Source organism: Pyrgilauda ruficollis, unplaced genomic scaffold, assembly GCF_017590135.1.
Source record: "Pyrgilauda ruficollis isolate IOZ18807 unplaced genomic scaffold, ASM1759013v1 scaffold25, whole genome shotgun sequence".
Lineage (NCBI taxonomy): Eukaryota > Metazoa > Chordata > Aves > Passeriformes > Passeridae > Pyrgilauda > Pyrgilauda ruficollis.
In genome coordinates, this window is record NW_024523822.1 from 8,325,944 (window position 1) to 8,342,209 (window position 16,266).

The 16,266-nt window shown below is 35.6% G+C and overlaps 1 protein-coding gene across 8 annotated transcripts in view; it reads left to right on the forward strand.

Moving 5' to 3' along the window:
• Positions 1-16,266, forward strand: part of VPS13B (vacuolar protein sorting 13 homolog B) — a 429,893-nt gene that overhangs the window by 135,017 nt on the left and 278,610 nt on the right. For all 8 annotated transcript variants that reach the window (XM_041470605.1, XM_041470603.1, XM_041470604.1 and 5 more), the window contains 2 exons: positions 1,974-2,108; positions 2,937-3,110. In XM_041470605.1, coding sequence (XP_041326539.1) covers positions 1,974-2,108; positions 2,937-3,110 — 309 coding nt within the window. The remainder of the gene's footprint in view (positions 1-1,973; positions 2,109-2,936; positions 3,111-16,266) is intronic.

Sequence of the window (16,266 nt, forward strand, 5' to 3'; positions counted from 1 at the left end):
TAATATTGGCTGCTACTAATAGTTTAATAATCTTTCCTTTGGAATTGGCAGAAGATGGAGAAAACTGGTTTTCCTTTTTTTTTTTTTTTTTTTTTTTTTTTTAATTTGAATGCAATGGCTTGTATTTTGCACAAAGTTATAGAAACTATGAGGAGGCAGAAATGCCTACAGATATCCTAGTTTCTTTTGACAAATTCATGTATTGTGTCAGATACCATGCCTTAGATCAAAGGGGATTTTCAGCTTTAAAAGAGGCTTACCGTGGACAAAAGTGGGAATGAGGGTCTGTTCACAAGACAAACTGGTAGTTGGTCTTTCAGACTGAGAAGTGATGGGGTGTTGTAATGGAAGGCACACAAATTAGTTTCAGTGAGTATTCTTTGAGCCTGAAGCCTTCTTGAGTCACCAATTAGGAAAAGTCTGGACACACCTCAAAGACAGAAGACAGGTTAAATTTTGATAAGAAATAATACCTTGAGTGTGGAACCTACTTTCAGATGCCAGTCTGCGTTACCATGTGCTGTGTGTCCCTTCATGTGTTTCTTCTTTCTTTCTATCTTTGAAAGTACTTTTTATTCAAAAGTTATTTTAGTGTCTTACCAGAAAAAACTTGAATATATGTCAAGAAGACTGCTTGCTAAATGATTTTGTATGCACCACGAAATACTCTTCGATCTTTAGGAACTGGAATAGGCACAGTGAACTAAGCATAATAACCAAGTTTAATCTGAAATCTTCTGTTCCCTATAATTTTTAGGATTTTTTTCCCTTACTAGTTAATATATATTGAAGGTTGTTCTTTGGGTTAAGTCTTGGAGAGATTTTGCAGAAAACCTAATTAATTAATTAATTAATTCTGTAGATAATTACATTTCTTTAGTGTGTTTAATAATCTTGAAATATGTATAAAAATGCTTTTTTACCTGATGTTCCACAATTCTTTCCTTGCATAATTATGGATTTTGGAACAAAGTCTATGTTACGTACACGAGGAAATGGTTCCATAATTATACTAATGTTTTCATAATTAACAAGCTGCTTGCCAATTTTAACTGACAAATTCCAAGTCGCTTCTGCATGAAGGGGAAAAAAAAAAACATAAAAAAGGCAACTCCTGTTAGTTTTTCCTTTCATACTTCTTACAGGTGTTGAAACTATTTATTTCTAATTTGCAAGTGAATTTATGTGGTTTTTTTCTGATAGGCAGTGCTGTACAGATTTGGAGGGCTGGCTTCCTCCACCTATGCTCTGGGGCTGTTTTGGGGGGCTGCCCTCAAGCTCTGCCAACAAATCTCAGTCCTGGCTTGTACAATCCCCTGCTGCTTCTGCTGCAGTTCTGGGCAGCCCTTCAACAGTGATTGCCAATAGCACTGACTTCTTCCAAGTGGTGCAGCATTTTTCTGGTGCTCACAAATGGGGGCTGAGGAAAGACCACCAAAACTTGTTTCCACTTGTGACCCAAGGCAAGGTTTGAACTCCAGTTTCCGCTGAAAAATGGCAAGTGTGCCTTTGGCCTTCTGTACTGCTCAGCTGCGTGGATCTAATGCTTTTACATAGCTACTGAGTAAAATGTTGATGTCTAAATAAAAGCTGAAAACACTTAGTCATTTTAAGATCCTGAAATTAAGTGGTTGTAATAAAAACGTGAAGGAGAATAGTTGACGTGGCACTTATAAAGTGAAAATGAAAGTGTATCTATGTGTATGTATGCATATTTGTTATTTCAATTTCTAAGTGGTCTTGTGTGTTTTCCTCACAGTATCTATATATGTTTCATGCATAACTGTTTGTATTAAAAAACCTATATGCAGCATTCTTTCACTTTCATTTAAAATCTGTGAATCACAACAAAAATGCTGTAAGAACATCTAAGGTAGATAATTAAAATATAATTAAGTTTAAATGCCTTGGTGAAGGAATATAAAAATATTTAAATTCAACAGGCTAGTACATTTGCAGTTTTCTTTTATTAGGTGTGAAATCTAAGAATCCCCTGCCAACTCTTGAGGGCTCAATCCAGAATGTTGAATTGAAGTACTGCGGCACATCATTGGTCAAATGTGCCTCTGGGACCGTGGGATCAATAAAAATTTGTGCCAAAGCCCCAGGTATGTGCAGCTGGACCATGTAAAACTTTATTGCCTGTATAGGAGAATTGGCCTTGCTTTTTACAAGGGAGTTACTGAAACAAGAATTTACTCATTGTTCCTATGAATCAGAGAGGGGGTTTTGTATTCTGTTTTGGGGTTTTTTTGTTATTATTAAGTATGTCATGATGATCCAGTCTTGTCTCAGTGTAGTCAAATTTTATGCTGAATAAAAAAAGTTAGATTTTTTTTTTTTTCTCCTGAGACGAATACTAATCAGGAAGCATTCAAGAAATAGGAAAAATACAGAATACTTTAACCTAGCTTTATCCTTAGCATAATTTTGATGTATTTATTGATTGTTTAATGCCTCCTTTTCCATTAGTGCTACAGGTATATATTTTGCTTGTGAATTTTTTGAGGACCCTGTGATTTTTTTTTTTACTTCTTTAATACAGTTTTTCCTGAGGAGCATGCAGGAACTTATCAATGTCTATGATGTCTTTATGGATAAAAGCAGCTAAGGTCAAGAACGTTAAAAATTGGGTGTCTTTAAATGGAGTTCATGGTGATGTTTAAGTAGATTATTTGATAAAATTGGGAAGGATATTACTGTTTTAAAGATAATCAGTTATTTTATTTGAAATCCTCCTGGAAGTCAAGGCTTTTACAGGATAAACATTAAGTAGATTGCCAGATAGTTTATGTGATGCTGCTCGTTCTGTTTGCTCTTTTAATTCTGTATTCACAACGTAAATTAATAGATGTTCTCTTTGGACTAGTGAATATTTGTCTTGAAAATCTATCTTGTTACACTGAAAGCAGTAAGGAATCTAATTTTTATCTTAGGTGATGGTGGAAAAGAGAAGCTGATTCCTTTAATTCAAGGCCCTTCTGACACCAGAGACTTACACAGCAGTAAATGGCTCAATGAGAGTAGAAAGCCAGAATCTCTCTTAGCTCCAGATTTGGTAGCCTTTACAATCCAAATTCCACAGTATATGGACTACTGCCATAATTCTGGTAAGTACAAAACTCTTGTTAAGCTGGTATCACATTACATTTTTCCTATCCAATGTGATTTTCAAAAGAGGTGCTTGATATAAAATGTGCCAAATGTCAAAGTATCTTCTACACACACTGCACACATGATAACTTTAGTTCACTGTGAGACAAAAGAACTGAAAGCTGCATTTTGATTTATGTCTTCTTCAATGAGGAGTGCTTCATTAACTTTGGTTGCCTTTTAAAATAATGATATGAAACTTTCGTAAACTGTAGGCGGGGGAGGGAGGAGAGGCAGGATCCATGTTGAAAATATTAGTTCCATTCTCTCTTCCTGGTACTGAGTTGGCCTTCTTATACAGAAGTTGACATACTGGATTCTAAATGGTTCATATAAATTTGCAGCATAATTTATTATTAGGAAATTGTTTATAATAAAATTTGCTAACAATAAAAAATAATTTAAAAAATGCTTCAGGGCACACATCTAACCTCGTCAAATTTGGTGTTGTGGTGGTCTTAAATGAGAAGTTAATAATTTGTGAGAGTTGTTTGGCTAAATTTAAGGGTGTTGTTGACTTTGTGGGCATAAATACTTTTTACCTGACATTCTTATGGTTTCTGTGGTCTTTAAACAAAACATTGGTCTGTTTTAAGCAACACTGACAATTTTGAAATATGTCTAGTTTAAAATAACTCACGTAGTTTGTGAAATACACATGGCACTGCGTTTTGCTCTCAGTGTGATGCTACTTAAAAACCATGCTTTCATGTTTTTTAAAGCTTATTCTATGGCCATGCTAGGCATGGAATGAAAAGTGGTGAAAATACAATCAAAAAAATTATCTAGGTTAAGGAAAGTAAAAGAATTATCTGAGTCCAATATTATGAAACACAGAAGTAACTTGAACATTTTGTGTGCTTTTTTTCCTGTATTTTTTTCCTGTGTAATGATTCTTGAATGTCATTAGTCTGAAAAGTAACAGTGAATTTATTACTGTTGTTGCAATTTTTATTTGCATATGTAAGAAACATTTGAGTCTTACACAGCATAAATATTTGTAAGCACTGTGCACTCCAACAGTTGTTAGGTTATTTTTTCAGTGATTGTACTTATGTGTTTTTTGGAGAGCATCATGTTGAAAATGTTTACAGCAGTGTTATTATAACAATTATCTTCAGGTCCTGCTCCTAAAGCATTGCCAAAAAGCAGTTCATGATTCAATCATATCTGAATTAGATGAAGCTAAAATCTCTTGCACCTGTTGATTCACTTAAATACCTTTTAAATGTTCGTAACAACAATATTTATGGCTATGACTAATTTTCACATTTCTTGCCTTTTTTGAGAATTTTTTGGTTTAATTTTCTGACCTTTGTCTCAGTCTGTGAATTATAATTTAAAGGCTCTGTGGATACCTATACTATACACTTACTGCTTTTGTTACAGGTCGTAAGAATCACATACATTTTTGCTCATCAGTATTATAGACAGGAGGTGCTTAATGAGAATTAAGGCATTGACAAATGAAGTGCTGGCCAGGCTCACATTCAGGGATTTTGAGATACAAACCATTTTTTTGTAATAGACAATTGTCTGTGGCACCTGTTTTGTAGATAAATGGACATACATTAAAAATGTGAAGGTTTTAGAGTTGAAAATGTTCTGGACACTTCACCTGCCCCCTCAGCATCTCAGAGAAGTTGTAGTGATTCCGTGTACACAGTGGCAGTCACTAACCTGCATGTTCAGGCTCTAGCTCTGCTCCTCTAGATCTGTCAGGTGAGGAGTGACAAATGAGAGGAAAAATCTGACTGATTTGCTAAAGCTTTGGTCTCATTCAACAGGAAGAACGGCATACTGCAAATGACTTACATTTTTTTAACATAAATTAAACCAGGGGTGATTAATGTTTCATTTGTCTCAGGTTCTATACAAAGGATCAGCAAAGCAAAAGCCTTAGCTTTCAAATACTTGCTGAAGAAGCTGGGGTAATTTTAATGCAGGAGATATGGCTATCATTTTCATTATTACTGTGAAAATTACATGTAGGAAAAACATGGAGTGCTTTGAGAGCATAAAAATGCATTTGCTGTCAGTTGCATTCACTTCTGGGAGTTTAAAAAGCTATACTGGATAATTTCACAGAAGAAACTGATCCCTTGGGAGTAACAGGTTTTTTAAAGTTGTACTACTGGAGGTCATTGTGCAGTACTGAAGTTGTGCTGTTTGTGAAATTTTTCCTAATAATGTTGCAGATAGTGTTCTGTAGTAGAAATTTGGACTAATTAATTCATTAAATTGAATGGAAAACAACTTGATCAAAAATTCAAGCAGCTGTTTGGATATAAAATGCTAAGGAGGAGGTTGTGCAAATGGCCTGAGATACTTGAATAAATCAGGGCATATTCACCAAGAGAACAGGGAGGGGACTGTTCTTCTTCCTCTCCTTATTGCATCAGCAACTGTCTACAGTCTTGTATCACTTGAGCCTTAGGATCCAGGGTGATCAGGATGGTTGTGCAACTTCCTTCTACTGCTTGTCTGTATGTGGCCCTGCAAAGTTACAGGATGTGTTTACAGTCTGAGGGATAGAGCATTTGACACGATCTCTTCCTTTTTGCTATTTCACTTGTGCTGTTGAGAGGAAGAGGAAAAAGAATATGCTTCTAGCGTTATCATAGTGCATTGAGTACAGCCATCAAAGGAGAAAGCTCTAAACTGTACTTTTATAAAGGGCAGCATTTACAGCATGTGATGTGTAACATTTACAGTGTATAACAAGTATAAAACAAGTACATATACTTATGATCACTGGTCTTACTGTTTGGTGCATCAAGTGTCATTATCCCATGGAAAACTGATCCACCTATGGCAAAGGAAGTATTTAGGGACAAAGAATATACATTTTTTTTTTTTTTTTTAGTCCTTATGCTGTAATTTTAATTTTGGATACTTTGATTGTATGAAAAACTGCCCCAGGTATCTCTATGCACAGTTGTAAAAATCAGTGAATATGCTCCTCAGTCTTTAAACTGCAGCATATAAAATAAGTACGAGAGAGGAGATTATTCCATTACCCCAGGGCTTGGGAAGGTCTTCTTACTCTTTCTCTGAAATAACCCTGGCTTTATTAACCCTGGGAGCAAGCTGCAGACCTTGTTTGTTTCACCTGGCCTTAGAGAAAAGGGAGATTTCAAAATGAATGCTGGTGTTAGTGGCTAATTATGAACAGCTGTTGAATAGATGAGGTGAGCTGATTAAGCTCTGTTTGGTTTGCCATATTGAATAATTGAGAGTGCGTGCACAGCCAGTGTATGGACAGCTTTATTACAAATAAATCAAGAGGAACAAAAATAAAAAGTACAATTAATAAAGTTTTCTCTGCGATCAACTTAAATAGTCAATAATGCAGCAGTGAAATAAAGGAGCAAACAAAAGTACTTGTGTTAATATCATGCTCATATGTGTCAAATTTATACACATAGTGGAGCAAAGCAAGAGTGGGAAGGCTTCTCTGAGTTGTCCAAGCTGCATAAAGGCTGAATAGCAAACATTCAACCTTATAAAAGTTGGTATTTCTTGTTTAAGTGATACATTTCTCAAACTTTCAAAACCTTTAGAATTTTTTTCTTCTGTCAGTGTTTTGATTTAGATAAGATCACTTACTCCATTCACCCCCTTCCCACGCCAAAAGGAAAAAATAACTGAAGAAATGATATCTTCAAGTATGAAAAAATTGCCATAGAAGTTGTACCAGCAGGAACATCAATTTTTTTATTACTGTAAACAATCTGATTTTTATCTGTTAGAACTTAATAAAAAGGAGGTGAGAGATTAGAGATAAGTTTGGTTTTATGCATGTACACCTACACAGGTCCCCCAGCTTCCCCTTTCTTGCAGTTAAAAGAGCATGTTATTCACATATTTTTTAATTTAATTTTGACTGCTTGCACTGGGGATATTAGTTTGAATTTTGAAGCTGAAACAATTATATTTTTAAGTTCTCATCTAATTTAACTGAGTTCTTGTGGTAGTAAGTAAATAAGTAAAAAATCCTAGTAAAAGATAATTCATAGTCTAATTTGAAGTGTTTTGGAAAGATTTATCACAATGAATGAATAAAAATGGTTAGTATATTGGAATAATTAAAGACAATTCACATTTGTGGTTTGGACATAAATGTGTAAAAATTATACCCATCTATCTTATTACATTTCCTTTTCTCTCCCTGAGGATTTCACTATGTACTTTATCTGTAATTGTTGCCAGTTTTCTATCAAGTTCCCACTGGGCTTCTGGTGCAAAAAATCTTATCCTCTCGATGACAGAGCTTGCCTGAATGATTTCATGCTCTTAGCATTTTTGTTCACGGGAATTAGGGGGAGAATGTAACTGCAGCTGAACATAGCATCTATTTTTGTAATTTTGAAGTTTAGGCTCTGTTATTGGAACTAAATGAAGAGATGCAGGTGTTCTCCAGTTCAAGTCCTTTGGGATTTTTTGATGGTAGATGCTTGAAAAGAAAATGCATGTGTTTCCAGAGTCAAACAGCAGCTGTGGACAAGGATTTATGTTTTTCTCAGAACTTTGGGATTTCAAAATGTTACATTTAATCACATGCACAGAAAGGAGAGCAAATGTTAAAGATGTTACATATAAAACTAGGAGACTGATCTTTTTACCATACCAACTAGTTGTGGGAATAGAGGAACAAAGTGATCTTTAATCTTAATATGCACAATTTCAAAAGGATTATGATAGTTGCCAGAACTCTGGTCTTATGAGAACTGTGCTCAGGCAGTGCACAGCATTTATATCTTCTTAATTGCTTTTAAAATCTGGTTTATTCTTATATTTTGCCTTGGAAAAATACGAATGTTAATAGTATGAGTTACTGAAAACACAGTATTCATGTAGGCTTACTTTGGAGGGTGGATTTAAATTCAGTAAGTATACATTTTTAGAAGAAATTTTCTGGCAACATCCTGTAGTTTTCAAAATTTGATTTAAAATAGCAGTTCAACTGCCTGAACTGCAAGGCTATATTTGGAAGTTTTCTTTCTAACAGAATTTGTGGGCAGAAGTATTTTGTGGTAATGCAATTTCTCCCTCCCTTTCTCTCTGGTGATTTTGCAATTAGTTGATTGTAGCAAACAAAATGTCTGACATCTTAAGTTTAGCTGAAATTCAGGCAAGGGCAGCAGGTGGTGGTACTGCTGAGCAATTCAGGAAGGGAGAATGGTGTGGGCAGGAGCAGGTTGGTTACAGTGGTAAATGTCAAGTTAATTAATACAAGGAAAAGAAAGTAAAGCCTCTTTTAACATTCACCAGTTTGTGTGTGCTCCATCCTCTGCCATTACCCTCACAACCTCAGTATGTTGTGCACTACAACAATGTTAAATATCAAATATTTTTCCAGGCTTGGATCACCACTGCATCTACTGTCTTACAAAGATCCAGCACTTAGTTAGTGCTTTCTCTAATAGAGAAGTCAGCTTGTCCTCAAGTGCAGTCTATTCCTCTGCTGGCTGCAGTTGGAGATTTCATGTCCATGGGAGTAGCAGCAGGGAGGGACGTACTATACTATGCTAACTAGATTGACTACTTCCAATGCGTTGCATAAATCTGGCAACTGCCAGTAAGTTCTGGTTACAGAAAGGTAATTGCACAATGCAGGAATAAGACAGCTTGTTCAACTTTCCCTCAAGTAATTCTGCAAATCCTCTTGGGGAGGAGGTGTTTTCATCTCTTTGCTTATGTTGTGGTCAGTTTCTCTCAATGTGCCATAAATCCTTCAGCAATACGTGTGTTCTAAAATTCTGAGATTGTGACTAAATAGCATTCTGAGTTTTGTAAAATCTTACTTTAAAAATTTATTTTTTTGAAAAAAGGAAAATGGGAAAAAACCTACACTGTCATGCAAGTTGTTAGGTAGTTAGCCTCTGTAGTTGAGTTCCCTAAACTCTTTCAATCCTGACTGACTTTGAGATGTACTATTCAGCTGCACTGTGAAAGCTGAGCAATAGCTTTAGTCAAAGAAGCACTTTTGCCTTTTTTCCAATTTATTTTTCTTCATAGAATTACTTAAGATTAAGAGTTTGGGCAAAACAGGAACAAAGCCCTGTGAAGATGGGGACTCAACTCCAAATGACAGGAGCCTTAGGCGTTGCATTGGGAAATACATTACTGGGGAAACTGGAAAGCCTGCATCTCATCTGGATTTATAACTATTTTGTAAAAAATTATTGTCTGACTCTTTCTTTTCTTCTAAATCAGGATAACAGTGTAGATAATGTAGTTGATCTTGTAGTTCTTGGGATAGGACTTTGAGCTTCAGTATTGGCAAATAAAGAGTTGAGCTCTTCAATGGTGGGAGTAGAAAGAGATTGGAAGGCTTTAAAGTACATAAAAGAAATCTCTCCACCTTCTCTTTAAACAGCTTATAACCTGGAAAATTGTGTAAAAGTAATTAAAAAGAAGTTGTTGAAAAGCCTTTTCTTTTTTTAAACTTTTAACTAATTAAATGTATAGAAGTTAGGGAATGGCAGATACGAGATTTTTTTCTGCTACCTTTATTTTGTGTGTGTGCATGTGTGTTCCATTGGATTTCTGTTCGCTTTAAAATCTGGCAGTATCAAAGTGTTCCATATGGCCACCAAAGTTATATGTAACACTTCTGTTATTGAAAAAAAAATCTATACGTGAGTTCAAATGATAATTTCTATTTTCATAATGGTGGAGGCTGATATATCTGTGCTTCCTTTATTTATGAAAATGCATTTACCTTTCCCACTTACGGCATCTGGAAAAGCATTATTCAGCAAGGTGACTAGATACTTATTGTTGGTTTCAAGTGTTTTGAAAATATGACAGGTATAGTCTCAGCAATTGCTGACACATAGCTTTGGACATTGAAATCTGTTTTTAATTGAGAAAATATATGTTGGTGAGCATATTGGGATAGTTCCCTCCCATTTTGAAAAAATGCCATGGGATCTTTAACTTCTATTTGGACACTTCCCAGACATGGTCATAAGGGACTGTAGCTGTTTATTTTCAAATAGTGTTTAAACTATTTCCAGGTTTTATATATATTGAATTGTATTGCTCTCACTGCCTCTTTAGTGATGTAAATGATTCATATAAGATGGCTACTTTTTTGTAATGAAATGCTAAATAGATATGACTGAAAATCAGTAGACTCTTGGTGGTAGTAAATGCATTTTGACTGGGTCAACTTCAGTTTTTTAAAAATTTTAGTAACAAGTAATTAAATAACATCATAGCACATTTGATAAAAACAGCGCTGAATGAAACATCTTGTTTTTAATGCAGAAATTATTATATATAGAAATATATTTGTCCCTAATGTGAAGTTTTTTTCAGTAATTTTCATTGTTCAGCTCTGTAGCAGTTTTTAAAAAAAGCTACAGGTCACTCCCAAGATTCTGATAATCTGGTTATAATACAAATGTACTAATAATCTCATTTTTCTGATTCGGGATGCAGTCAGAGTGAATATTCAACCACATTGTCCCTTTCTACCCAAACATTACTGTTCAGAAGCTCCCATAGAAATTCCTTCCTATGATGTTATGAATAGCCAGTTGTGGTCAGCAGTTAAAGTTGGGCCGTTACCAAGTGACTGGAGAGCTGGTTTTATGTAGAAAGCAACAATTCACAGTCAGGATTAGGCAAAGCAGGTTAGAATTTTAATGGTATTTTATTTAATTCACCTAGATAACCTCTGTGATTACTCCCAATCTAGTACAGACTCCTATAGCTGACCAAAGTCAAGTAATTTTCAACAGACAGATGATCTTTAAGGTGTAAAACTTTGGAAATATTTAAAGTAGTTCTGATTTTTTCATGTGCTCTGAAGCTTCTTGAAGACTGACTATTGTTACCAGAAATCTGCAGACTGTATAAAAATTAGTACTGCAGGAACTATTATTCACTTGTAACCTTTAGACCATTTAATCACTCCTCTGCTGTATGAGTCGACTTCATTTCACCTGTGCATTCAAATAGAACTAATATGCTCAAAATTCATAATATGTACTTGTGCAAGGTGGCAGAATAACTTAAAATTGATATCAGGAAAACAGTGCACTGTGTAACTTTTCAGTTCTAGCTAACAGCTAAAATTAGCTTACCTATAATAGGTGAGCCATTAATGTTGAGTAGCTCTATATAACAGGCTTTAAGTACAGCAAATTCAAACTCAAATGTGGTATATTTGAGGTTATCCTGACATTCTCAGTATCACATGGAATGCTAAATCTATTTGAGAAATGCAGTGATAGGATTAGTGTGGATATATACTTTAATTAAATAGCTAAATATTTTTAATTCTTAATTTTAATCTGATTTACACCCTTCAGTAGAGGACAAGGCATTTTGAAAAGGAAAAAAAAAACATTTGTTTTCTAGAAGTCGTGTCTGAAAGAGGAGATTCTAGGTGTTGCCCTGGTCTTGCAGCCAGTTCAGTTAAGACAAACATATGCCAGAGCAAAGTAATTTGCTGACCTGACTTCTGAGTTTCCATTCAAACTCATTTGTGCTGCAAATTGTTGACACCACTTTCAGTACAGCATATTAGTGTATGCTCTGGCTTTCCTAAGTGTTTTCCTGATTCCTGATGTATTTTCAAGGTGAAGGAGACAGATGTGGAAAAAAAAAAGTGATTTTTTTTTCCCCCAGGAGATTTAGAAAACTGTGGATTTGCAGAATAGCAAATAATTTTGGGGTTCTACTTTCTGAACCTTTGAGAACATTTCATGGTTATGCAATGAATGAGTACTCTGACAATGAATGGAAGGGATGGGGAGTTCCAAACATTTCAGCTCTTACAGTGGGAGTTTGCCTGCGTTTAGCCTGGGTTCCCCATCTGTCACTGTAGAGCTTCTGGGGCTGCTTGTCTGGGGTTTGTGCCAAGCTGAAGAAATATCTTTGGCTATGCTGCCTCATATCCAGGAATCTTAGAAAAATAGACCACTGCCTTTGGGAAGGTTGACATGAAAGGAGTCAGACTGACCAGAGTTTGAGCCATGTGTTTTTGAATTTCAGTCTTTATAATTGTCATACCAGTGGAAAAAAGACCATGTTCAAATAATATACTGCAAAAAATAAATGAAAATAAAGTTTATTCAGCTATATAATTAATAATAAATAATAAATCTTCAAATTAATAATCTGAATAAACAAACAAGTGGCTGACTGCCTCTTCTTATCTCCTGCTGTCCTCAAAAGCACCTAAGCTTGTTTTACTTTTGGAATAAAAATAATTAAACCCTAAACAAATATTGTGTAAATACAATATAAAGCATATTAGAACTTCCCTGTTCAAGTGGGGAAAACAATGGGAATTTTGTAAATAGAAACAATACTTTGAAAATGAAGAGAAAATATTATTGAATATAAGAATTATTAAATACAGTATCTAGCTCAACATTAGTGAGCAGGGTTATGGAGCACATATGGTGATGGATCATCACTTTTAGATAGTATTCTCTTCTTGTCTGTATGTCCATAGATGTAATCAGTCAGATATCCAGTTTATGTAAAAGTTGATGAAGCACTTCTTTTATGCTTTGCACTTCGTGTGAATTATATGTACAGCATATTTCTTATTTTTAGTGTAACTGTGTTCATGTTTGGTCATGTATTCAACAGAAATAAATTAATGAAATGAGAATATGAATTCTCTTCTCTTTTGAGAAGAATTCTACTTTTGAGCTCTCTTATGTCCCTGCTGTCGTAAGAGAAAAGCAATTCAGTATTGAGTAAATCTTTCAGGTTGTTACATGAAGATTTGTACAAGAAAATGAAATGTGTTCAAACTATCTATATAGTATTTGAAAGATGTATTAGCCCAAGTCCTGGATTAATATTTTTCAGATAGTAAAATTATTGCGAAACACTTCTTTCATACATATTTCATAAAGAATTCATTATTCAGTGATAAGTTTTAGCATTAACTTATTATGTTAAAAGTGTGGTTTTAAACTGACTTCTGGAAAATCTTACAGATAGAATGTAATTTTTTGAAACCAGATGTGTAATTTCAAGGGCACATATCAGTTCTTTAAGTTGTATGTCTAAACAAGTAAAATGAAACTTTAATGCAAGTTGCAGTCAGTTGATTAAATTCTTTTTAATTACAAAATGAAATAGTTAAGGCATATTTATATTTTCCAAAGCAGGAGTAATAAAATATAATAACCATAATACTAATTATGTTTAGTGTAAATACTTTTATAATAATTTGAAGCCAATAATATTTGGGGTTTTTTTTGTTCACTGGTAGTATAAGCAAAGTATAAGCCTGTGAAAAGGATGACTTAACACAACTGTTGATGCACTTCAACTGAAACATCTTTATCAAGTTAATACAAGAAGCAGTCATGCCCTACTTGAATTACTCATTTATAATGGCTGAACAGCAGCCTGGATGTGGACTTTGAAATCCTGGGAAAATAAGACGCATGCATGCATCCAAATGTCTAGAGTCTTTAAAGCAGCTGTAAAATGTTGAAGTGAGATGTCAGCTACTAGCTGTTGTCCACAGTTTTAGTCTGAAGGGAGGTGTAATCATTTAATTGCTAACCAAATTTAATATTATTATAGTCATTATAGCCTCAGTTCAAAACTTTTTATTTTCTAGAGTCATTTGAACTGAAGAATCAGAATATTTGTCTGCTTTTTTGCACACTTTTATTGCACAGATTATTCCAACTTTTTTTGAAGATCCTACTTGCTTTGTTAAAATACATACATTTTTCACTAACTTTTATTGTGCTTTTAATGAGGAAATAATAATCCCAAAGATGTGTAAAATACCAAAATAAAGCACATGTGTGGGTAGCAATTCCAAAAATGCTATCTTTGTGCTCAGTAAGGACATGAGAGAATAATAGCTGGTAAAAGCCATGTATTAAAAGGGTTTCTGTCTCTTTGCACTGGTGGGATGTTTTCACAGCCTTTGCACATGATGGCATTGCCAGGTTCTTTGTCTTCACAGCTTGACTTCATGTTTTCTTTGAAAAGACAGACATATAGGAAATTAACTGTTCAACTTTAATTTTTTCTTCAAATTCTTGCACAATTCCAAAGGGTGTGCATCCCATTATACTTGAAACAGAGATTTTTCATTAGAAATGCCAGATGTTCCTCTAGTATCCTCACATTTCCCAAGTCACCAGTATAGAAGTAAACACTCTTCTTTTAACTGCAGGAATTGTACAAGTTCCTATGACAAAGAGTCAGTGACAGCATGAGTATCCAGTTTTGCATGTTGGAACATCTGTAAGGCAGTGTGAACTTTATGTTGCACTTTGGAGACAGACAATAAAGTCCATGTTGTATCTATCCAGGGATATTCCTAGTCATCTCACAGCAGTTGGTGAGACTGCAAGGGTGCTTAATTAAGGATCATTCAGGAATTGGTCAAGGAGTTTTTTCCTTCTTTCTGTTACAAGTAGAACTGAGATGACTTGTACTTTGTTTGTTTCCTGGAAAAATCACTGTCTCAAAATCGTGATGGAAGGAGAACTGTTTTCTACACAATGGCAGCAAATTAGGCTCCCAGCTCAGAGATCGTGCATCGTGCCTTCTTTTCTGGTACTGAGAAAATGGAGAGGTGGGAATAATCCACCTTAAAGGTAGAAATACGATGGGTAAAAGTCTTCACTCATAGTTTTTCCAAGGCAGTGCTAGTAGAGTTATTGGTATAGCTCTTATGAAAGAGCTTTAAACTAGATTTGAAGGAGGAAAACAAATAAAACCACACTTACTACAGATAATCCTGGGAGACGTATGCCACTGTCTGGGGCATGCTATGGTAGCAAGGTCTTTTGCTCAGTGGAGGTTGGGGATGGAATTCCATGTGGTGGTAAAGACAGGCATGCTATGGTAGCAAGGTCTTTTGGTCTGCCTCCTCAGTGGAGGTTGGGGATGGAATTCCATGTGGTGGTAAAGACACAAGGGTTGTTGAATTTTTAGAAACCAAGGAAGCACCTGAGAGTGGTTACATAGGAATTAGGGCTTGTCCTCCCCAAAAGGCAGTAATGAATATTCCAACTGAAGTGCATTTGCACCAATGCATTCAGCATGGACATCAAGCAGGAGCTGGAAGCCTTTGTGCAGCAGGAAAATGACGACATTCTTGCCGTCATGGAAACATGGTGGAATGACTTGCACGACTTGGGTGCTGCAGTGGATTGCCATAAACCCTTCACAAAGGATAGTAAAGGAAGGAAAAATGTTGGAGTAGCTCTGGATGTTGGGGAGTGTTTGGATTGTCTAGAGCTTAAGGATGGTGACAGTAGGGTGAGTGTTTATTTTAAAGTTAGAGAGAAGGACAACAAGGCTTTGGTGAGAGTTTGCTAAATGGCTACCAAGCAGAATAAACAAGCAGATGAAATATTCTGCTAGTGGCTGCGGGAAGTCTCACAATTGCTGGTCCTTTTCTCATGGGGGACTTCAACTTATTGGATGTTTTCTGGAAATGCAATACATTGGAAAGGAAACAGCCTAGGAGGTTCTTGGAGTGTGGAAGTTAACTTCTTGACACAGCTGGTAAGCAAGCAAACTGTGAAAGGCACGGACTGGACCTTTTGTTTGTGAGCAGGGATGGGCTGGTGGGTGATGTGGTGGTTGAAGGCCTCTTGGGCCCAGTAATCATGAAATGACAGAATTTTTGGTTCTTGAAGAAGTAAGGGGGGTGGGGGAGCAGCAGATGTGCTACATTGGACTTCCAAGAGCATACTTTGGCCTGCTTAGGAGGCTGATTGGAAGAGTTCTTGGGAGGCAATCCTGAGGCACAAAGTAATTCAGGAAGTCTGAGCATAATTTAAAAAGGAAATCTTAAAGGTATAGCAGGCTGTACCCATGAGCTGAGAAAGATGAGCTGACAGAGAAGTGTCTGACATGGCTGAACAGAAAGCTTTGGCTGGAAGTCAGGAAAAAAAGAGGAGCTCGTGACCTTTGGAAGAAGGGTTGGAAAACTCACAAGCACTACAAGGATGTTGTAAGGTAATGAAGGGAGAAAATTAGAAGGGCCAAAGCTCAATTAGAACTTACTCTGGCTACTGTTGTGAAAGACAATGAAAAATGTTTCTGTAAATACATAAGATCAGTTATTGGATTTAGGGGCAAACAAGATAGCAG